At 39.1% G+C, this 22,575-nt stretch overlaps 2 protein-coding genes across 38 annotated transcripts in view; one reads left to right on the top strand and one right to left on the bottom strand.

Annotated features, from left to right (window-relative positions):
- Positions 1 to 9,181, top strand: part of parp4 (poly (ADP-ribose) polymerase family, member 4) — a 28,205-nt gene extending 19,024 nt beyond the window's left edge. For 4 of the 37 annotated variants that reach the window (XM_038721245.1, XM_038721247.1, XM_038721248.1 and 1 more), the window contains exons 29-44: positions 39 to 134; positions 284 to 436; positions 548 to 628; positions 1,090 to 1,173; positions 1,635 to 1,718; positions 2,180 to 2,263; positions 2,631 to 2,693; positions 2,804 to 2,884; positions 3,252 to 3,314; positions 3,425 to 3,505; positions 3,966 to 4,065; positions 4,606 to 5,482; positions 5,821 to 5,887; positions 6,292 to 6,394; positions 6,911 to 7,043; positions 7,586 to 9,181. In XM_038721245.1, the coding sequence (XP_038577173.1) occupies positions 39 to 134; positions 284 to 436; positions 548 to 628; positions 1,090 to 1,173; positions 1,635 to 1,718; positions 2,180 to 2,263; positions 2,631 to 2,693; positions 2,804 to 2,884; positions 3,252 to 3,314; positions 3,425 to 3,505; positions 3,966 to 4,065; positions 4,606 to 5,482; positions 5,821 to 5,887; positions 6,292 to 6,394; positions 6,911 to 7,043; positions 7,586 to 7,793 (2,358 nt within the window). In that variant the 3' untranslated portion in view covers positions 7,794 to 9,181. Of the gene's footprint in view, positions 1 to 38; positions 135 to 283; positions 437 to 547; positions 629 to 1,089; positions 1,174 to 1,634; positions 1,719 to 2,179; positions 2,264 to 2,630; positions 2,694 to 2,803; positions 2,885 to 3,251; positions 3,315 to 3,424; positions 3,506 to 3,965; positions 4,068 to 4,535; positions 5,888 to 6,291; positions 6,395 to 6,910; positions 7,044 to 7,585 lie in introns of those variants that run through there. The other 33 variants (XM_038721244.1, XM_038721253.1, XM_038721252.1 and 30 more) reach the window with 33 other exon arrangements.
- Positions 9,182 to 13,182: 4,001 nt separating this feature from the next.
- On the bottom strand, positions 13,183 to 19,250 carry LOC119904523 (CD209 antigen-like protein E). Its single transcript, XM_038721243.1, has 6 exons — positions 19,120 to 19,250; positions 18,925 to 19,026; positions 18,510 to 18,647; positions 14,481 to 14,623; positions 13,829 to 13,932; positions 13,183 to 13,619 (listed from the first exon to the last, which is right to left on the bottom strand). Exons 1-6 carry the CDS (start codon positions 19,178 to 19,180, stop codon positions 13,463 to 13,465), a joined length of 705 nt encoding a protein of 234 aa, XP_038577171.1. The 5' UTR covers positions 19,181 to 19,250; the 3' UTR covers positions 13,183 to 13,462.
- Between the last annotated feature and the right edge of the window lie 3,325 nt (positions 19,251 to 22,575).

Below are 22,575 nucleotides of genomic sequence, written 5' to 3'. Positions count from 1 at the left end.
GAGCTCCACAGGTTTAACGTGGATTTTTACTTTCCCAGGGGAAGAAAGCAGAGTTGAAGCGCTTCATCATCGAGTTAAGCAGAGAGTTCTCCATCCTGTCTCAGTTCACCAGCTTTGTGGCCATCGAGGAAAGGGTTTGTGCAATTTTCACGTTACATTTAGACTGATATTTCATATCTGAAAGCTGCCCAGAGCAGCCAACCCACTCACTGTGGATTTGAAGGTTTTGTTACATCATATTTTGTAGCTCCCAACCAAACCAAACTCATCTACCTTGTTTTAGGACTCAGAACAAACAGAGACGGGTTTCACAGACATCCCCAAGCTGATCGCAGAGGAAGATGTGGATGTCCTCCCCTACATCAGCTGGATTTCTCCTCAGGATAGTTATGAGGAAGGAAGGAGGGAAGAGTTGGATTTGAGTGATTTGATAACGGTAATGTCACTCTGTGTGTAGTGTAATCAGTGGGGAAAGAAAAGAGCAAAGTTACTTGTGAATGTTGTTAATTACCCTGTTTTATGACTTGCAGCTATCTCTCTGTTGTAGGAAGGTGCATGTTTTCAGGAGGGTGAAGATGAGAGAGACATTTCTGTAGGAGCCAGAGCCTATGCAAGATATTCACCCGCGGTTAGTTCGTTCACCCACAAACTGCATTCTCCATCCTGCACAGTCCTCCCTCCAGTCTCAGTTCACTAGCTTTGTGGCCATAGAGGAAAGAGGTTGTGTAATTTTGAGCACAATTTTTACATTTATACTTAATATCTGGTAGCTGCACAACGCAGCCAAACCACTAACCATGGATTTGAAGGTTTTGTTAGATCATGTTTTGCAGCTCCCAACCAAACGCATCTAGCTAGTTTAAGGATTCACAATAAACACGAGCGCTTCATTGAAATCCTCGGCTGTAGTTCTGATAAAAATTGTGAAGAGAACAGAGGGACAGAAGAAGTGGAGGACTGTTTCAATGTTTTCATGATGGTAACATCACACTGTGTGTAATGTAATCCGGGGGAAAGGAAAGAGCAAATTTACTTGTGATTGTTGTTAATTGTCCTGTTTTATAAGCTGTAGCTGTCTCTCTGTTGTAGGAAGATAATTATCTTGATGAGGATGAAGATGAGGGAGATGTTTTGGCAGATGAGGCCGAAGTCTCTCATGATTATTCACCCACGGTTAGTTCGTTCACCCACAAACTGCATTCTCCATCCTGCACAGTCCTCCCTCCAGTCTCAGTTCACTAGCTTTGTGGCCATAGAGGAAAGAGGTTGTGTAATTTTGAGCACAATTTTTACATTTATACTTAATATCTGGTAGCTGCACAACGCAGCCAAACCACTAACCATGGATTTGAAGGTTTTGTTAGATCATGTTTTGCAGCTCCCAACCAAACGCATCTAGCTAGTTTTAGGATTCACAATAAACACGAGCGCTTCATTGAAATCCTCGGCTGTAGTTCTGATAAAAATAGTGAAGAGAACAGAGGGACAGAAGAAGTGGAGGACTGTTTCAATGTTTTCATGATGGTAACATCACACTGTGTGTAATGTAATCCGGGGGAAAGGAAAGAGCAAATTTACTTGTGATTGTTGTTAATTGTCCTGTTTTATAAGCTGTAGCTGTCTCTCTGTTGTAGGAAGATAATTATCTTGATGAGGATGAAGATGAGGGAGATGTTTTGGCAGATGAGGCCGAAGTCTCTCATGATTATTCACCCACGGTTAGTTCGTTCACCCACAAACTGCATTCTCCATCCTGCACAGTCCTCCCTCCAGTCTCAGTTCACTAGCTTTGTGGCCATAGAGGAAAGAGGTTGTGTAATTTTGAGCACAATTTTTACATTTATACTTAATATCTGGTAGCTGCACAACGCAGCCAAACCACTAACCATGGATTTGAAGGTTTTGTTAGATCATGTTTTGCAGCTCCCAACCAAACGCATCTAGCTAGTTTTAGGATTCACAATAAACACGAGCGCTTCATTGAAATCCTCGGCTGTAGTTCTGATAAAAATAGTGAAGAGAACAGAGGGACAGAAGAAGTGGAGGACTGTTTCAATGTTTTCATGATGGTAACATCACACTGTGTGTAATGTAATCCGGGGGAAAGGAAAGAGCAAATTTACTTGTGATTGTTGTTAATTGTCCTGTTTTATAAGCTGTAGCTGTCTCTCTGTTGTAGGAAGATAATTATCTTGATGAGGATGAAGATGAGGGAGATGTTTTGGCAGATGAGGCCGAAGTCTCTCATGATTATTCACCCACGGTTAGTTCGTTCACCCACAAACTGCATTCTCCATCCTGCACAGTCCTCCCTCCAGTCTCAGTTCACTAGCTTTGTGGCCATAGAGGAAAGAGGTTGTGTAATTTTGAGCACAATTTTTACATTTATACTTAATATCTGGTAGCTGCACAACGCAGCCAAACCACTAACCATGGATTTGAAGGTTTTGTTAGATCATGTTTTGTAGCTCCCAACCGAACGCATCTACCTAGTTTAAGGATTCAGAATAAACACAGGAGCGCTTCATTGAAATCCTCGGCTGTAGTTCTGATAAAAATAGTGAAGAGAACCAAACTCATCTACCTTGTTTTAGGAGTCACAACAAACACAAAAACTGTTTGGCTTACAGGGTGGATTCTTCAAGAACGGATGGACAGAAGGGGAGGAAGAGTGTTTTGAAACTTTGCCGATGGTAACATCACTCTGTGTGTAATGTAATCAGGGGGAACGAAAAGAGCAAAGTTACTTGTGAATGTTGTTAATTACCCTGTTTTATGACTTGCAGCTATCTCTCTGTTGTAGGAAGGTGCATGTTTTCGGGAGGGTGAAGATGAGAGACACATTTCTGTAGGAGCCAGAGCCTTTGCAAGATATTCACCCGCGGTTAGTTCGTTCACCCACAAACTGCATTCTCCATCCTGCACAGTCCTCCCTCCAGTCTCAGTTCACTAGCTTTGTGGCCATAGAGGAAAGAGGTTGTGTAATTTTGAGCACAATTTTTACATTTATACTTAATATCTGGTAGCTGCACAACGCAGCCAAACCACTAACCATGGATTTGAAGGTTTTGTTAGATCATGTTTTGTAGCTCCCAACCGAACGCATCTACCTAGTTTAAGGATTCAGAATAAACACAGGAGCGCTTCATTGAAATCCTCGGCTGTAGTTCTGATAAAAATAGTGAAGAGAACCAAACTCATCTACCTTGTTTTAGGAGTCACAACAAACACAAAAACTGTTTGGCTTACAGGGTGGATTCTTCAAGAACGGATGGACAGAAGGGGAGGAAGAGTGTTTTGAAACTTTGCCGATGGTAACATCACGCTGCGTGTAATGTAATCAGGGGGAAAGAAAAGAGCAAAGTTACTTGTGAATGTTGTTAATTACCCTGTTTTATGACTTGCAGCTATCTCTCTGTTGTAGGAAGGTGCATGTTTTCGGAAGGGTGAAGATGAGAGACACATTTCTGTAGGAGCCAGAGCCTTTGCAAGATATTCACCCGCGGTTAGTTCGTTCACCCACAAACTGCATTCTCCATCCTGCACAGTCCTCCCTCCAGTCTCAGTTCACTAGCTTTGTGGCCATAGAGGAAAGAGGTTGTGTAATTTTGAGCACAATTTTTACATTTATACAGATATTTCGTAGCTACCCAGAGCAGCCAACCCACTAACCATGGATTTGAAGGTTTTGTTAGATCATGTTTTGCAGCTCCCAACCAAACGCATCTAGCTAGTTTTAGGATTCACAATAAACACGAGCGCTTCATTGAAATCCTCGGCTGTAGTTCTGATAAAAATAGTGAAGAGAACAGAGGGACAGAAGAAGTGGAGGACTGTTTCAATGTTTTCATGATGGTAACATCACACTGTGTATAATTTAATCAGGGGGAAAGGAAAGAGCAAATTTACTTGTGATTGTTGTTAAATGTCCTGTTTTATAAGCTGTAGCTGTCTCTCTGTTGTAGGAAGATAATTATCTTGATGAGGATGAAGATAAGGGAGGTATTTTGGCAGAAGAGGCCGAAGTCTCTCAAGATTATTCACCCGCAGTTAGTTCCTTCACCTGCTGCTGCACATTTGCTATTTTTGGGGGGGACAACAAATGCATTTGATGCTATTTTTAATGTAGTGTGAAAAATAAAAAAATAGTTAGGTTAACTAACTCTAAATGTGCATCATATTCTTGTGTGGCATCATACACATTATTTTTTAAGCAGAGCAATCCACACTGCTCCATTAATTTGCTGTGGTATGTTGATGTGTAAAGTTATTGATAATCCTTATTAAATTCTTCCTGCATGCACTTAACAGATGCAATTTAATGTGACAGCAGAGGCAGGCCATTATTGTAAAAAACCTCCTTCGGATTTGTTAAATAGTGGGGTCAGATAACAAACATGAATTTATCTAAAAGCAGATTTTTTTTGTGTGAACTGCAATGAACTTGTAGTATAGGTTTGAGTAGTTCACTTTTAATTTGTTGCAAAACTTTTGTTCTGACTCCAACCCTGTTTTTATTTTTTTTCCGTTTGTAGAGTCCTCCTTGTTCAGTTACTGCACAGCCTCAGAAATATCTGAACACCAATCAAGTCTTAGAGCGTGATCGCAAGAGACGGTACCGAAGGTCCAAAAAAGAGGTGCCTGAAAAGTTGGTTTCTTCAACTGAGCGAGCAACATTTCAAATGGACCTCAAGCATACTCCTTCTCTTGGCTTGTGTGACTCCACATACAACATGCTCCTCAAATCTGGTGCCTCTGCAGCCCCTCAACAACCCTGTCGCAATGAAGAAAGCTTGAGTGGCTCAGCACTTTTGCCATCCCAATCGCAACCTGTCAATTTTAGCTTATTTGGCTCTTTTATGCACTTCCAGTCAGAACCTACATTTTCTGCCTCTGCAGACACTCTACCTCCAGCCCGTTCAATTGATTGTAGCTCATTTGGCTTTTCACCTGCGCAGTTCCAGTCAGAACCTGCATTTTCTGCCTCTGCAGACACTCTACCTCCACCCCCTTCAATTGGTCGTAGATCATTTGGCTTTTCACTTGCGCAGTTCCAGTCAGAACCTGCATTTTCTGCCTCTGCAGACCCTCCACCACCTTTCAGTGATCATCCGTTCTCATCACTTCACCTTCCTTGCTCAGCTCCTCCTCCAAAAAAAACAATTCTAGTCAGTGAGTCACTGGAGGCACACAAGAGCTCAGAACGACAAGATTTTGGGATTGCATGTTATAGGAGTATATCACCACCCCCCGAACGTCAAGTCCAAGTTTTGAAACTGGCCAGTCATCTATTAAATGCTGACACTCCAAGTCCAGTTGATGCACCGAGAAAACAGAGGTTGCAAGAAAAAAGGTTGCGAACACTTGAATTACGAGAAACTCATGTAAGTCCAGTAGTGTTTTCTTCTGGGACAAGACTGGCCCTGGGAAAATATCCCCTTTGTTTAAAACGAAGGTCCTTGACATCTTTACATCACATGGGGTGAGTCCTAAAAAAACTTTTTTTTGATTTCAGATAACCCATATGGTGATTCTAGTGAAACTCTTGTTGTTGCCAAAATGCTAAACTTATTTTAAATGTTGCAAAGACTTTAAAATTAAAACAGACTAAATCATCTGTATATTAACTGACTAATGGATTGAAAGTTATTTGTGTGTGTCCTCAGTATGCATCTGTGCATGTGGAAAGAAGGAAAGTCATCATATGTGTGTGTTTTTATCTTGACATTTCTGGATGTTTTTGTGTTTATAATATATAACAGCTGTTCCATCAATGTCACTATTCACTAATAGTGTCCTGCTGTGATCACTTTGTTTCAGGAGAAGGTCAGCGGTTCCTGAAGCACTGAAGCTCAGATGGACAAAGATCTTCCAGATGCAGCATTCAGTAAGATATGAAAACATTTCATTGGGTCTACTTGAATGTAGCCACTGAACAGATGCCTTTGCTCTCCTGTAGAAAGTATATATATATATATATATATATATATATATATATATATATATATATATATAAATGTTAAATGTCATTCCTTGTACCTTACAATCTCTTAGCAAGCAATTCCAGTGCAATTATATTTTATGTAATGTACTGTATTACACTGAATAAATTTTGTACTTTTGTGCTAAGCAACTTGCAGTACTTACTTACTTTTTAACATTTAGCTGTCCTTGCATGCTTTCTTATACTAGCAGTCCTTGGGGAAGTGGAATATTGATGTTTTGCTGGCATAAGTTCTTATCACATTGCGTAGGAAATAAAAATTGAACCATTAGTCTTTGTCTTTGCAGGAGGGCTACTGGGAGTTAACCACAGACCTGGGTGATTTCATAAATGTCGATGTAGATGTCTTCGCCAACGTGTTCCTGAAAAGCAAGGGCATCAGTTCTCTAGGTGAGAACTTCTCAGAGCCTGTTTCTGTTTCTGTTTCAGTGCCATTTCTGATCATTTTGACCAATTTTAACATCTTCCTGGGACAAGACTGGGGCTATACAGTGGAGACAGAAATATTTACATCATTCGGTTAAGTAAAAGTACCATAATGTAAAATCACTCCATCACAAGTTAAATGTAAGTACATTGCATAATCATGTAAACATTATTAAATTATAATAACTATTTTTGAATATTCTCATGTTTTTAGAAAAGTAAGATGAATTAAAAGGTGGCGTGCTGCTCTACAGGTTGAGAAAAAGATTTAACCTCTATCCCTGTCTAAACTGTATTAAAAAATATCATCATGCAAAATCTCTTTCCACAATGTCCTGTGATTGTGGCCAATTTTCTTTGGGAACGTCCGTTCTAGTGAAGTTTGGAAATCTGAGTTTTTCCACACATCTAAACCAGGATTTGTGCTTTGGTTCTCACCAGTTCCCACCATTTTTAAAAATATGCATGTGTGTGTGGTAGGTGTGAGGGCCCATGCAGACATCCTGAAGCTGGTGGCGACTCTTCTGGTTCTGCAGCTGATGAGGGTGGAGAATCTGGAAGAAGGCAAACTGCTTCGCACCCTCTTCTGCATGGATGACTCCTCTCAGCCCAGGTCTGTCCAACACCAGAAAAATTGACATGAAGACAGTAAAATAAAGTGTCAGATGTTTTGGGGTATTTGTGATTATGAACAGAGTGTGAACCTAGAGGTACCTATTGCAAAATGCAAATCAAAATACATGTTCAAACTGGACATGTTAGGGACAAAAAGACGTGTGATGTCTTGTATTAATGAAGCAAACATTCTCTTCCTTACCCGCACGTACAGCCTTAATATATAGAAACAAGTGACATTAGATATAAAAAAGTCTTTCAAAAACAAAATATAAAATCAGTCCAGGATGAGCACAAAGGCTTACTTTGTCAGAAGAGGAACTCGTGTAAGAGGAAGCAGTCTATACATTATACAAAAATTGATTTTCATATGACCTTTATAAAGTTCTTCTTAAAATGAAACATACCTTATAATATACTATTGTTCTCAGTTTTGGAAGTGGTTTCATTTATTGTAGTGTCTGGATGATTCTGTAAACGGTGCTGCTGCTATTCCCTGAGTGGCTCCCTGTTTTGTAAACGACTGACTTTTTCTTCCAGGCCTGAGTGGTGGGAGGAAGTGAAGAAGGCGGTGGACTGGGTTCGCTGGGCTGACCGGCAGTACCCCTGTGTCTACAGCCGGCTGGAGTTTGGTTCGAGCTGGGAGTCCTCCACCCGTCAGCTGCTGGGCTACGAAGGCCTCCCTCCCTTCTCACCTCTCAGTGGTCTCAACCTGCAGAGGAACGCTACCCCTGTACTGGTGCACTGAGCATGTCAACATGACTGAGCGAACATGAAGAGTTGATGGTGTGAGGGATATTCATAACCTGTTTGCCTTTTTGAAGGGATGCGATTATCTTTTAGATTTATTTTTTCATAGATATGCACATTTCTTTGCCTTATGTAAAGCAATTTTACATGCACTGAAATAACCAGATACAGTTGGCTTTCTGCAGTAACGTGATGAGAAACATGTTTCCTTCATGGGTAGGGTAATGTACTGGAGAAAGCTAATTCCATGACCATGTATACTTTGTTTAGTAGAGGATAAATCTTATGCCTGCTGCATGTATACACAGTGTTTGACTAAATGTCTAACCTTGTTTCAGTGAATGCACTGTGTATGGAAGTTGCTATACCAATGAATTGCCTTGCCTTACACAAATAACTTCCTTCCAGCATATTTGTTACTTCATTGTAGAATAGAAGTTCAAAAAGTAGAAAGACATACAGGGACTAAATGTAGAATGGAAACATTTTAGTATTTAAGTCCTTTAATTGATTAAGTTTAGTACTCAAGTACTCATTATGTTTTACTATTTGATGTTTTTGGATCAATATGTAAGTTGCATTTTACTGCTGATTTACTGCTAGATGTTTGAGGGTGTGCTGATTTTATTTCTTTATATTCTGTTGGCAATGCATTATAAGATCATCATGTATTTGTAACTTCGCTGTCTTGTGAGAACAACATATCTCCAAAAAGTCAACTTTTCATGAGCTCAGAAAATCAGCCCTGTTTTCAGCTTTGTGACGATGCATTTTCCAGCTGATCCAAAGGGGATTGCTGAGTTTGGGTGAAGACATCATCACTATGAGTCAGCAGCAGAGAGAGGGATGAAGAAAGAGAAGTGGAAAGACCAAACATGGACACACCAACACACAAAAATTACACCCAAAGACAACATGAAGAGAGAATATTTAAGGGATAAGCAGAAGGCAGATCGACGTTATTCCTCTGCAGACCAAAAGACTAAAATAAGTGTTTGGGATTTGAACAACAAACAAAAAGGACGCTTCAGAATATCCCTCAGTGGATTTCAGGAGATCGAGGGACAGAGGATTACCACGTCCAAATTACCTGAAGAATTATTGCATTCTCTTGTTCAACTGCATGGACTGAGGACTTTTAGAGGCATTTTTGCGGGCTTTGAACAAAGCTGCAGTTCTAAAGCGGAGAAAGGATTTCACTGCAGGACAACTCCTTCCTCGCCCTCTCTCTCCAAATAGAAGACTTCCAAATTACTCAAACTCAGCAATTTTTAATCAGGTTTTGGATTTTTAATCAGTTATTATTGATCAATTTTAATCAGTATAAGTTGTATGCTTGCCTGTGCTTCATTTTGTAATAAAATTATAATCCCTGCATTCAAAGTACAAGTAGTAAACACTGTATTCATTTCTTCACCAAGGCAGTAATTCATTAGGTATGGTTTCTTTTAAAAACTTTTAACAGCTCTTATTGTTGGGGCCTATTTCCCTGTCCGCTAAATAGTATCCTAGCAACCATACCAAGTGCACTGATCAGTGAGAGGAGAACTGTCGTTAATGGGCGTGGCTGAGGTGGGATTTATCTCTAGGCATAGGTGTCATTTACACTGGGGATGCTGGGGACATGTTCCCACCACTTTTTTAAAGCATAATTTGTTACAAAACATTCTGAAATATAGCTTGTAGTTAAATAATAAAAATGCCTTTAGAAAGGTTTGCACATTAAGAAAACATGAAATGAGATTAAAATATAGAAGAAACAAATGCGCATTGTCCAAAAAAGTAACAAACAAAGCCAAAACAAACAAGCTACTGATTTTAAAATGACCCAAAAACGTGCATGGACCAATCAACAACTGCTGCACACAATTTCTGTTTGGCCAGGTTTTCCGTTTTCTCCCTGTGAGCGTGACAAAAGAGGAGGAAAGACTAAATCATGTTGCCTCAGCAGGGATAATATTACATGAGAAAAGTTGATTTACAGGAGAAACGGATCTGAAAGCAGCACAGAATGCCTGAGAGCTGCACTGCATTAGATTGTATTTTAAATTTTTTTTTTTTTTTTGAAATGTCACGTGCTACCTGAATTTTGTTTCCTTTTCCGTAAATAAAAACATTTCCACCATAAATTGGTGCAGAAACTGTCACCAGAAAGCAGGAAATTAAGTGTTTAATGTTTCAAATTTAGCCCCCTCCACTCCCCCTCTATATATGCTGGCATTGAGGATATCTTTTAAACACTGTTTGAGGATCTTTCGTCTCGTGAACCTAATATCGCGTACCATGATATCTCGTGAGCTACGTGTCTCTTCATACCAATCACTAATCTGAGCCCCTATGTCCCCAACCACTTTTCAACACAAAGTGACGCCCTTGTCTCTAGGTCTATAAAGTTGAGTGCTATTTCAGAGTAAGCAGGATAGGTGTCCGGACAAAGACAGTTAGAAGCAAGGAGAATGTCTTCGACACCATCTTAAACAGTCCCTAGTTTTAACCTAATAGGGTAATACCCATAGGCCTGGAGGATGGTCTTGTATGGTGGCCCATTCTGAAATTTCCTGCACATAGATGCCCTTATTATAATCCACTACTTTACTTTGGCGATCAGCGGTTTTGCTATGAAATACATATTATGAGAGACATTTAAAATGTAACTTTAAAAAGTTAAATCAGTCATGGTGGCAGTTGATATTGTTTTTGTTTGTGGGTAATCATGAAGAGAATTGAAATCTTAAAATGTTCCTTGAGTGCCTCCATATCCCTTTTTGTGTTTGTCGTCATTTTGACTCATTTGGAGATTATTCCCCTTTTCACTACACTCTCTGCTGTTAGGCCTCTTATTAAACCTGTCAAAAAGAGTTAATATACCACTTAAGCGTACAGTTTCTGTGTAGATGCCGCTCTGGTACTCTGTGTTGTGTCAGTAACATTTGCATGCCATCCTGTTGCCTTCAATTTCTCCCTCTCAGACCAAGCCCACAAGTCCCAGATTTCCAGGTGGTCGGTCAAAGAAACAGCAGTTGAAAGACACATCGTGCTTAGTTTCCTTCGCAATCAGAAGATGTCCAGCAGTGCCATCAGCTCAGAAGTGGCAGAAAACAGTGGGTCCCTGGTACATCAATCTACTGTCTGGAGAAGTCTGGTCAGAAGTGGCCGTCATGGAAGACTTGCGGCCAAAAAAGCCATACCTCTGATATGGAAACAAGGCCAAGTGACTCAGTTATGCACACAAACAGGAAAATGGCAGCAGGTGCTCTGGACTGACGACTAAAATATTGTATTATTTGCCTGCAGCAGAAGGTAGGTTATTCGCCAAAGGGGGTACAACAATTTGTGTCTGCAGGCAACAATGAAGCATGGTGGACCCATTTGCAGATTTGTGATTTTCTTATGACTCAGCTTGAGACATTACAAAGTAAAGCGGAGACTTTGTTACCTCATACTGTACATGAATTTCCCTTGGCTATCACAACACTACTTTGTGCTCCAATCTTTCACATAATGTCTTTTTAATTGGACCAACTCCTGACTGGCAGGTCACATTTTGAGCAGCTGTGAAAATACATTGTATTTCTGATCTCACTAATGAGTTTATTAATGATGTTTTATATGTATTCAGTGTATTTCTATCAGTAACATGATGCATTAACATTATATCCAAGTCTTACTAAAATGAGTTGTTTCTAACATTCTTCTGTTTAACCATGTTCCTTATATGAGCATCTTCATGCAAAGGGCAGCTTTAGATTGGATCAAGTAAATATATTAACTGGTGTGAATTCAGTTCAGGATCTCTCAGACATGCAGCATTATTTTAGTTTTTTTAAATTTGGGCTATTTGTTGGTTTGGAACATATGGGTTTCATAATGAACATTTTGAGGTTTAATCACAGAGACCTTGACCTGGAAACAACTATACATTTAACACAATAACCTAAACGATAACTAAAATTCTCAATATCAGGTTCAGTTTGAAATTACAGGCTGGTGATATAAAGCATTACTATTCAATTTCCCAACACGTGCTTTTTCAAAGGCGTCTCTCCTGCCAGGAATTAAAATGCTAAATGCTAGCTGCTGCGCTACATAGGCCTCACTCATTTCTCACTTCTAAGTAGTCTCAACCTGCAGAGGTCCACTGCACCTGTACTGGTCTGCTGAGCAAGCCAACATTTAGAGAAGATAGTGTGAGAGATACTCACCCCCGTTTGCCTTTTTTGAGAAGATGAGACTATTAATATGTTTTTTGTAGAAAAAAAATGTAAATTGAAAAGGACTTCTGACTACATTACACAGATGCAGAAGTTAAAAAATTGAGTTACAGTGGTGGATTGGTTATTTTTGGACAGCCTATTTTCCTCCCGTCTGAAACGTGGCACTTCCTCAGAAGTTGAAAAAAGGATAAATTGGAAGCAACAGGGTGTTCATTATTCACATGTAGTCCATGCTGCAAAGCTGACCTTCGAATAATAGTTGGCATCTTCACGAGCGATGGAGGACATCTACGTCAATGCTGAGCGTGTCAAACCTATCGACCCAAGACCTTCAATAAATCAAACGGGTAAGAATTTTTAATGTGACTGAGCTGTGAATGAATACATTTATATTGTCATCTGTCATTATTACAGTTCTACTATTCACTGTTTACACTTGTCTTCCCTCTGTTCAGCTCCTAGAAGCTCAGAGAGGAGATTTCATGGAGCTGTTGTTCTCTGTCTGGGGCTGCTGAGTGTCTTCCTGCTGGCTGAGCTCATCAGCCTCGGTGTCCACTGTGAGTCTGGTTTTCATAAGATAACTTTAGTTTGAACTTGTGATTTTCGAGAGCATTATTCTGCTCTGAAACGTGCACGTTTTACCAAAAAATTCTTGACTTTTGTTATCTTTTTTCTTTACTTGTTGTCCTTAAAGCACTTTTTACAGTTTCTGTCATTGACAGTCAGTTATGACTGAATGGATCCTCAGTTCTACATTTGAAAGACTTTCACTTATAAGATTTTGATCAACTCAAAATAACGCCTTTATACGGTGTTTTCCAAGTTTCACAATTGTTGCTGTGCAGGATTTTTTTTTACATTGTCTTGAAATAATACTAATAGTAATATGTAATTTGAGAAACACCACAGAATAAAATTAAATATTGATCTCTTTTCTGTGATGGTCTTCTTTCATGACTTTAGTCATTTTGTTCCTATACATATACTTAAGACAAGAATAGTTTGAGAGCAACTTAATGCTTTGTTAAATGAAGTAATTATAGGGACACACAAGGATTTATACTATTCAGGTAAATTGGTGACTCCGAATTGCCCAAAGCACTGAATGTGAGTGTAAATGTCTATCCAACAACTCCTCTAAATTAAACGACAAAAGAAAATTAGAGGAAGCAATTAGAGGAAAGAGCTTAAGTCAGATTTATTATCCTATTAAGTACATTTCAGATATTCAGTAGAATGTTAGCTACAACTGTCCTGATAAGTTTTCGGGAGCTTTGTTTCACTGCATATGGTAGTCATTAGGACAAGCCTGGGGTGAATTTTCTCAGTAAAAAGTACGGTACATTTGATTTCATGCCGGTATTTAAGATCTCAGTTTTTTCAATTACAATTACACTATTAAAGGACTTTTGTATAATTGTGAAAGTACTTTTAAATATATCATATCAAAAGTCTAAGCTATTTTTTCACATATCCATTTCAGAGAGTCATCACACCGCCGATCATTCCAGTTTCCTCCAGTTTTTGTGCTAGCCCGGATATGTGCACAGTCCTCTTCACCCCACTGAGGATCTCCATCACCATTATCAGGCTGCCGTGGCGACCAGTACCTAGGAGGTTAACAAGAAAGGGAATTTTCACAGGATTTTTCATGAGGTGATTTTAGAGCAGCCACGTCTGTAAGAAATGTTGGAAATTCACTTCAGCCTAATAAATAATATTTAGACATTCATATAAGCATAAACCTAGTAATGCACAGCAGTAGTTGTATATGTGTCTATATTCAAATAAGGTGTAGACCATTTACTGTATGCCTTACGACAGAGTCAGCGGAGTTCCATCAGTCCATTTCCAGGTGCCCTCATTTTCTTTGTCATTCAAACCAATCCAAGTGTCTTGATTGATGACTTTAGTGAGGAATTCCTGTTCAAGGAAAAGGAATGCAAGCCAGTATTTAGATTTTAGATTTTTCAAAATGTCAGTAGCTCAAAAATAGATATTAAATATTTTAATTGTAACCTAATCATTATAGCTATATATTTCAGATTTTTTTTTGTCCACATCTGTATCAACATACAGTACATATAGACAAATGTAAAATTTAATAACAGCATGGCATGATTCCATTGGGGTTTTTGTATGCATGTGAGAAACAAAAACATATGTGGATGAGAATGGCTGCATATTCTCTCCAGAGGGGAGCGGAGAGACACTTCTGGTGTGAGCTCAAGCATTGACTAGAGTGGCAGCGATCAGCTCCGGCAGCCGTGATGCAGACGGACTCAGTGGACTTTCGGAGTGAGTCTGGGGTCATGTAAATGACTTTGTAGCTGATGGGCCCCGTGATGAACCTCCGCCCCCACTGTGTTGAGACTGTAGCTCCGCCCCCGACTACAATAATCGATGGTGAATATTGTTGATTCAATGTCACAAATTTATCTCACAAAAAGGGATAGAGTCGAACACACAACCTGTTCTTCAGAACTGTCTATCACCACCAGATCTGCTCCACGGCCTTTGCAGTCTTCTCTGCCCTTTTCCCAAGTTTCAGACTTGGTGGAGAGGAGATAACAGGTACAACTGAACATCCTCCATCCTGTAGGACAAGTTTTCTCTGTAAAATGCATCAAACAAAATACATTAAAGAACCTTCTATTTGAGAGGTGTGGATTCAAGCATACTCTTTGCATTGATTTATTAATTAAGTTGACAATGAAACAACCAGTAACAACACTGACCCAGAATGACAAAACAATATCATCAAAACATGGATGATATATATATATATAATTTTGTTGACTCCTGTCACTCTAAATTATTTGAAGGGGCTGTGACACTCTAAACCCTGCTGCTTCTTCTTCTAATGACTCCTCACTAGTGTGTAGCATGACTACTATGTTTTAATAAATTTATGAGAATTAATATCAAATTATGAATTTTAATATTCAGAAAATATTAATCCATAAATCTCTCGTTTCAGGGCACCACCGGAGATCCGATTCGCCCAGAGTCTCCGGACCTCTGAGTATGGTTTTAACAATTATACAATTATTCACTAGTGATCAGTTAGTTAATAATCGCTCAGTCAGTCTCATATCGAAGGGGTAAATTCTCGTGGCAGGGACTTGGAGATAGGCAATACACACACAATTCCTTTGGTTACAGTGAAATTTATTAACTAATTAAGGTGAATATAAAAATGCAGTTAAAATATACATTCAAGAAATAAACAATGGCTAAACAATGAGACTGTGGGTTCTATTGTTTTAAGAGTTAAATATCTATTAACAACTATGGGACATCACTGACTCCCAGCCGGGTGCTGGTCAACGGCCTCACACTGCCAGAGATCCGTGCGTTCTCGGTTAGCTTAAAGCCGTCGGCCAGTCGCTTTCTCTGCCAGGGAATTGCTCCGTCTTTTGTCGTCTTACTGAAGAAACTCGCAGTGGGGGCCTTCCCAACCCTGGTTTGGGTCAGAGGTTTGGTCGTCCTTTGTTACTGCTGGCGGGCCCACATGGTAGGGTCCGAGGAGGGATCAGTGGAAGTTAGCTCGACGGATAAAGCTTAAAAAGAACTTGGTCGTTCTTGAATTAAAACTAGTGTAACTTAACTAATAAAATCAAAGAAAATAAAACGCAAGTGAAGTTGCTGTTAAACAAGGGAAAGCTGAGCTCGCAGCACTTTGCGTGTGGGGCTTGAAAACGAACAAGCCTTTGCTGCGCTGGGTTGAAGTTCTTAGGGCGTTGCTGGGAGAGGCATTGAAGAGCCAGGAACAAACAGAGGACAAGAGAGCGAACAAGTGCGTTTGTCGCTGTTTTGTCTGTTGGGGCGTGGTTCCCAGAGGGCAGTCCTTTGTTCCCCTGAGGGAGGGCTTGTTTCCAGTTTCCGAGAGACTGTTTTCTTTAGACATTAAAATCAAAAATCTATTTGCGCGTATTGTAATCAAATATCTTCCCACAATCAAACCTTAATTGTCAAACGGTTATACCGTTCTTAGTTTAAGCACTTGATAAAAGGAAAACAATTGTCAGTAGTTCGACCTTAACAGGCATTTCATAGGAATCACAGATGAGAGAGGAACTTAACTAGCTTTCTGGATATATTGGCTGTTACACGTTCTTAGAGAATATAAGCAAGACACATGAATGGCATTAGATTATGGACAGATAAATCTTAAACGGCATTTCAGACGATGGCATGTAATACTTACTTGCTGTCCACTTGGGGGAGCTCAGGTTACATGAGGTTTGATTGACCTTAAAACAATCTTCTGCTCAGGAGCTGTCCAATTTAGTTATTTAACCTTAAATTTGTGCTGGAAAATTGCTCGAGTGGTATAGGATGACAATTTTTACCATCATTTCTAAAGGCAGTGTCATAAAGTGTTGGGAACAAAGCATTGGTTACAACATGAAATGAATGAACACTGCAAAATAACTTATTTAGATTCTTTTCAACAACAAATACACCAACATGGTAACATAACTACTCAAATGGAGGCAAACGTAATCAAGTAACAAAGATTATTTAATTAAACAAGGTAATGCTTTCAGTTTTGAGGAGAGTACTCTTTTGTTTACACAAAGGAATTTAGGGCTGTCCATGGGTGTCCTGGAGTTCCTCAAATTTGCATCTGGTTGTGAAAAGGAGAATATCCTTTGATGTGAGGTAATCAAACAAAGAGGAAGGTCATGGTTACGTGTGTGTGTGTGTGGGGGGGGGGGGGGGGGGGGGGGGGGCAGCTTAGGGTTTCCTGCCCTCTCTTACGAAGAGAAGAGTTCAGGAGAAAGCTAGTCTCTGGTCAGTGTTCCTTTGTCATTTTAACAGTCAGGCACCGTGTTATCTGGCTGCGGCATCAGAGGTGGGAAGTTTTTACGATCAAACTGCCCAGAAACAGCACTTAAGGAAAGCAACCTTTCACCTTTTCCTTTGGGGTCTCTTCAGCCGTCTGTTGAGTTGATATCCCAAACCCCCTCCTCCTTCTCTCAGGGGGAGAAAAGGATTTGGAGTAGTCCAAACTTATTTGATATAAAATGCACAAATCCACACTGTTTGTTCACAACAAGTGGCAGTGGCAATATTCTTTAAGGAATAGTAGCAATACCATATAGAAATATTCTGATACAAGTTCTGAATTTAAAACTTTACTTTATAACAATAATAATGGATTACATTTATCTTAGACAGTCAAAGCGCTTTAGAGTAAAGGTGAGAAACTCCCCCTACTGGCTGACCAACAACGAAAGTCAGTAAGTGTTAATGTTGCAAAAAAATGCTAGAAGCTAATTGTAATGACTTTATATGCTGCTGGGGAACTTAATCTATAATACATTATCAATGAATAAATGTTAATGTAATCATAATTTCTTGGCGGATCATATATTGTATTAATAGTTTAAATCAGTTAATGATTAAATGCACCTTCTACCCCTGCTTCTCAAACTCTTTTAAGTCAAATTACTTATATGACTAATGACTAATTACAATTAGTATTATTTTAACTTCCATAACGCACACCAGAAAATATGGAGAGATTATTGGTTCAGAATTAAAACTAGAAGTCTAAAACTAAAAGTCTAAATCAAAAATGCGCACCTGCTGTTTCAAACCTAGCCTTCAGTCTTTGCATACACTCCTCAATCCTAAATCCCAAAGGCCTAAATGCCCAATTCTAAATGCCCAATCCTAAATGTCCAGATGCCCAAATGCCCAATTCTAAATACTAAATTCCTAATCCTGAATGCCCAAATACCCAATCCTAAATGGCCAAATACCCAATCTTAAATACCAAATGCATTTTTGTTTTAGACTTTTAGTTTTAATTCTGACCCAATAATCCTTCCATAAGAAAAGGGCACGGTAATAGTGTAACGTGGAAAAAGTTGTATAATCAAGAAGTAGATCACAATCTTATAAGGAAGTGAAACTCTTTCAAATGTAGAACTGAGGTGGAGCTGAACTTTCTGCTGGCGGTGTCAGAGAGGACGATGCGTCACGAAGTGTCATCTTGGAAAATGTCTCCCACCCACTCAGTACATTCAGACTCATTCCACCGTGATGTACCACAGCCTGCCACAGGAAGTATTTCAAACCTTTTAATTCTGTCCTCCTTCACAAGAACTGGTCCTTGGACTTATTTCAACCTTGTCAGCAGTTACAACCCCAACATTTATTTATAATTTATATCTTCAACTGAAGTAGGTACAATCTACATTACAGTCATTTTCTGCAATAATTCAATTTTGCAGTACTTGGTTACTCTGGTATTAATGCTGCATTTATACTGCACATTTCATGTAATATTCTTATTTATACTATTTTCACATTTTAACACACTTATTCATTGATAAAATTTTTCTAATTAAAATTGAAATGGATTGAGAGGTTGAAACTGAAACTGAGCTAAGAGGTGATAACAGATCAGATAAGATGTTCTATATGTGACGCTGACATTCATGTTAAGAGACAGCTGTGCAGAACCCACACAGGCAAGCACTCACTCTGTTTGGACAAACTCCGAAGCCTGTCCAACTCTTTAGTCGTGTTACTGAGGCTGGCATTCAGCCGGTCTCTCTCTTCGGTCACGGAGGACAGACGTCCCGTCAGGTTGGCTTTGATAGTGGTTACTGAGTCACGGTCTGTAAATAAAGATACGTTTCTTAAACAGAAAATGCTGATATTGACTTAAGTTTATATGCTTTAGTAAACATTTTGACCTTTTACCATTGGTGGATAAATAATCTATTCTGTGGTGTTTTTCTAAAACAAATGTTAAAAGTGCTTAAAGACCAACAAGTTAAGAAAAAAAATACAAAAGTCAATAAAGAAAATTTTGGTGAAAGACATTCATCTATCAGAGCAGAATAATGCTACTGAAAGTTCAAACTGATGTTAATGTATAAAAGCCAGACTCACGGTAAACACAGAGGCTGATGAGCCCAGCCAGCAGGAAAACACTCAGCACCCCAAGACAGAGAACAACAGCTCCATGAAATCTCCTTTTTAAGTTCCTGGGACCTGAACACAGAGAAGACTAGTACAGTCAATGATAAAACAACAATTATGACAGATAATTTGCAGAGCTCAGTCTATCAGACTTATTATTCTTACCCGTCTCATTTTGTGATGGTTTGGAGTCAACATGATTGTCATATTCAATATTTGCATACATTTCCCCCTTCGCTCAATAGAAAGCCCAATATGCAGCGTAGGTTACTCTACATGTAAATGGTGAAACTTTTGTTGAGCTCAGGTTTTTTCATTTTAGTTTCTCAGGAAGTGGTGTCTCACAGATGGTAAAAACAACATGTGGGATACTTGCCTGCCATCTTCCTTTCTTCCATTTTAGAAGCTAGATTATCTTAATGTTTAGTCACAAGAAAAAGTAGAAGACTTTTTACTTTACAGGATCCTTTTTTATTTATTATTCTAGACAGAATGTTATCTTCTTCATTAAAAAGCATAGTCCCAATTAGAAGCCTGTCCCTTTTGCTGGCCTGTTGTGCCTAAACATTTTAACAAATAAACTGATCTCTCAATTAGAAGCCTCTTTTTTGTAGAAAATTAAAGCCCAAGTGGTCACCTGCTTGAGCGAGTTCTAAGCTGCTTAGATCGCACGTACCAATATAAATGTTTAAACTTTTGTCAATATGGAAATGCTACACATCATAAAAATGGTTAGATTCTCCACAATTCAATAATTTAGTTCACTTTACAGAAACAATGAGCACCAAAGTATAATTCATTCAGATTTACTGACATGGAAGAGAGACTAAGTGGTGACTGGTGACTCACTACCTTGAAGCTGTCAAAAATATGAATATGTGTCTATTCCTTGATTATTTATATTGCTTTAGTCCATAAGGGTTGGCCTAGATGGCTGTCTCTTGGAGCTAGATCCAGTTAATGATTCGTAATTGATATGTAATTTTCATACAAATAATATTGAAACTGGTTAAATAGGCAGGGTGAGTTCAATGATTGAAGAAAAAAAATGTATCCACGTTGCTATAGTAACTCACTTTCACATTGACTGAGCACCATGCATGGGAATACATTTGCCTGATCAAATACATCTGTTGCCAGTGCTTTTTCAGAAATAAAGTCTCTGTGTGTCTGAAAAATGTAGGCAGCGGACCAAACCACTGTGAGGTATATGAGGGGGGAGGACATATTCATTCAAAATTCATATCGCATTGGATTTGTAGAGCTGGAAACGGTTTGTGTGCCAAATACATTGACTGGCGTTCAACAATGGTTATATTTAAATTTTTTATCAAAATTATTGCTAGGGACAATTCATTAGTCACTGAATACTGGTAGGGACACGCCGTTACTAAAGTCTAAGCCCTTGTTTTACGGTTATTCAAGTCTTGCACCTACTCTCCAGTGATAAAGGATGTTGTCACCCCCAAGCGGTCGAGGAAGATGGCCGCTCACCCAGAGTCATGGTTTTGTAAGAGATATGTGCCTCTTAAAAGGAAGTTTTTCCTTGCCTGTTTCGCCAAGTGCTTGCTCATGGTGTGAATTGTTGGGTGTCTGTATAATAATATTACAGAGTACTGTCTAGACCTGCTCTATATGCACAGTGCAATGACATAACTTTTGTTGTGAAATGGCACAAACATAATAATACATAAATAAAACTGAATTGAACTACTTTGGGGAAATATAATTCTGCTTATATTTTTTCTTAATCTTATCTAAACAGAATGTTCATATTTAACATATTTGCAAAAATTCATTTTTCAACTGAACAAAGAACACGTGGCAACAGAAGTATGATCGAGGTATAAATAAGCTAAGTCAGCTTAAAGACATGGCTGTGGTATGTGCAAGATTGGTGCCATGGAATCTTTGGAAAAAGGAAGTGATTAATCACCACGAGAAAGTTATTACAGTTTTTCTCAAAATATTACTGTGAAGCCAGCAGTTTTCATTCATTCCAGTAATCTAGTTTCACAGAAATAACTGATAATAGAAGAATATTTGAATTCAGTTACAGTAGAAACATGCTCATCCTCAGGCTTTAGTGAAACTTAAAAATATAAGAATAATCCTAATCTTTAATTTTAAAGCACTTTTCTAAAATATATTACAAAGTGATTTCACAAGTGCAAAGACAAAACAACATATAAATAAGTTAACAAGATATAAGATTAAAGCAAGAAAAAACTAAAGAAATTAAAACACAGTTAAAAGAAAAATAAATTATTAAATAAAATCCACTAAAATCAATAAAAGCTTTCCTATAAATGTATGTTTTAAGAAGGGACTTAAAAGAGTTGACTGACTCAGCCACCCTGATTAGCCTGCCTGTATAAATCTAATATAAAACATTTTATCATAAACAGCCAGTTTAAAGAATCTAAAACATCATATTTCTTTCTTTGTGATCATAGTTCTTTGTTGTGGTCAAAAACCTGCCAGCTGAGTTCTGGACAGTCTGATGATCAATAGATTTCTGGGTCAAGCAAGAAAAAAGGCAGTAGCAGTAATCCAGGCGTGATGAGATAAAGGCATGCAAAATGGTCTCAGTGTCTTTCAATCTTATATGATTTTATATGATCATGATCATATGACCCACTAAGGAACCAGCAATGTGAAGTTTCAATGGGAAAGATGCTCGTTAGAGAGTTTTCTTATCTGACTGTCCTTGATAGGCCTTCATCTCAGGACAGTTGGTCCCTACTCCCTTCCTCCCTTGGATAGCTGCATAATACCCTTACAGTATAAAGTCACCTGTTTCTTCTGGCTCTTTGTCTTACACTCTGCAGACTGTTTGCACTCTGTATGTCTGTGTGACCCTTTGCAAAAAATAAAACCCTTAAAATATGTCTGGATTGGACTCTTTATTTCAGAAGACTCACTAAAGGACATATTTCCATTTCACTTGGTGTCAGAAGTGGGATGGTTTGGCAAAGTTTGTCTGGGACCTGAGACGGCCGGCGACTGATCATCCTGGAAGAAAGAAGTGTTCCAGCCTCCACCTCACTGACTTAAGAGACGGGAGGGTCTACCGTCCGTGCCCCGGACCGTTGCCACTACCATCTAAAAAAAGAGTTGGACCTATGTTGTCCTTAAAAACGGTGAGTGTCTGAAATAAACTACAAAATTGCATTTGTTTTTTATTTTGTTTTTCTTTGGGGTTTTTTATACTTTCAGCTTAGAAAGAGATGTCGGCAGGGCAGCGTATCTGTTTATGTAACAGGCTTTCACCGCCAGTGAGCTAGCAACGCGCCCATGCGAGTCCTTGTGGGCGCGCTGGGAATGCAGCGCTACAGTAGACTGCTGCATTGGCAAGTTTCCACGATAAGAACAGCTTGTTTCTCGGCTGTCAAGTCATGGAAGTGGACCATTATGGCAGGCTAGCGAAGTGGACGCCCGGGCCTCACCCAGCCTCTCACTCGGTTCTGACCGGGAGAGCGGTGTGGGCCGCGGGGCAAACCGTTAGCTTTGCGTCGGTGAGCGCAGCGGCGCGTTCAACACGTCTAGCTCAATGAGATGGGGTTGGTGGTGGGGAATTAACGTTAACACGTTTAACGTCTTTGATGAGAGAAGTTAACA

The sequence above is a fragment of the Micropterus salmoides genome, unplaced genomic scaffold, assembly GCF_014851395.1.
Source record: "Micropterus salmoides isolate LMB-PRFRI ecotype aquatic unplaced genomic scaffold, ASM1485139v1 Ms_hic_scaffold_15, whole genome shotgun sequence".
In the NCBI taxonomy this organism is placed as follows: domain Eukaryota; kingdom Metazoa; phylum Chordata; class Actinopteri; order Centrarchiformes; family Centrarchidae; genus Micropterus; species Micropterus salmoides.
Note: the sequence above shows the minus strand (reverse complement) of the source record. Positions and strands in the feature narration are given on the sequence as shown.

Coding starts and splice junctions, on each gene's coding strand:
- LOC119904523 (XM_038721243.1), bottom strand. CDS start 19,180: ATGTATGCAAATATTGAATATGACAATCATGTTGACTCCAAACCATCA. Junction 18,648..18,924: donor CATCAGCCTCTGTGTTTACC/GTGAGTCTGGCT, acceptor CTTTATTTACAG/ACCGTGACTCAGTAACCACT. Junction 14,624..18,509: donor TCGGAGTTTGTCCAAACAGA/GTGAGTGCTTGC, acceptor TGCATTTTACAG/AGAAAACTTGTCCTACAGGA.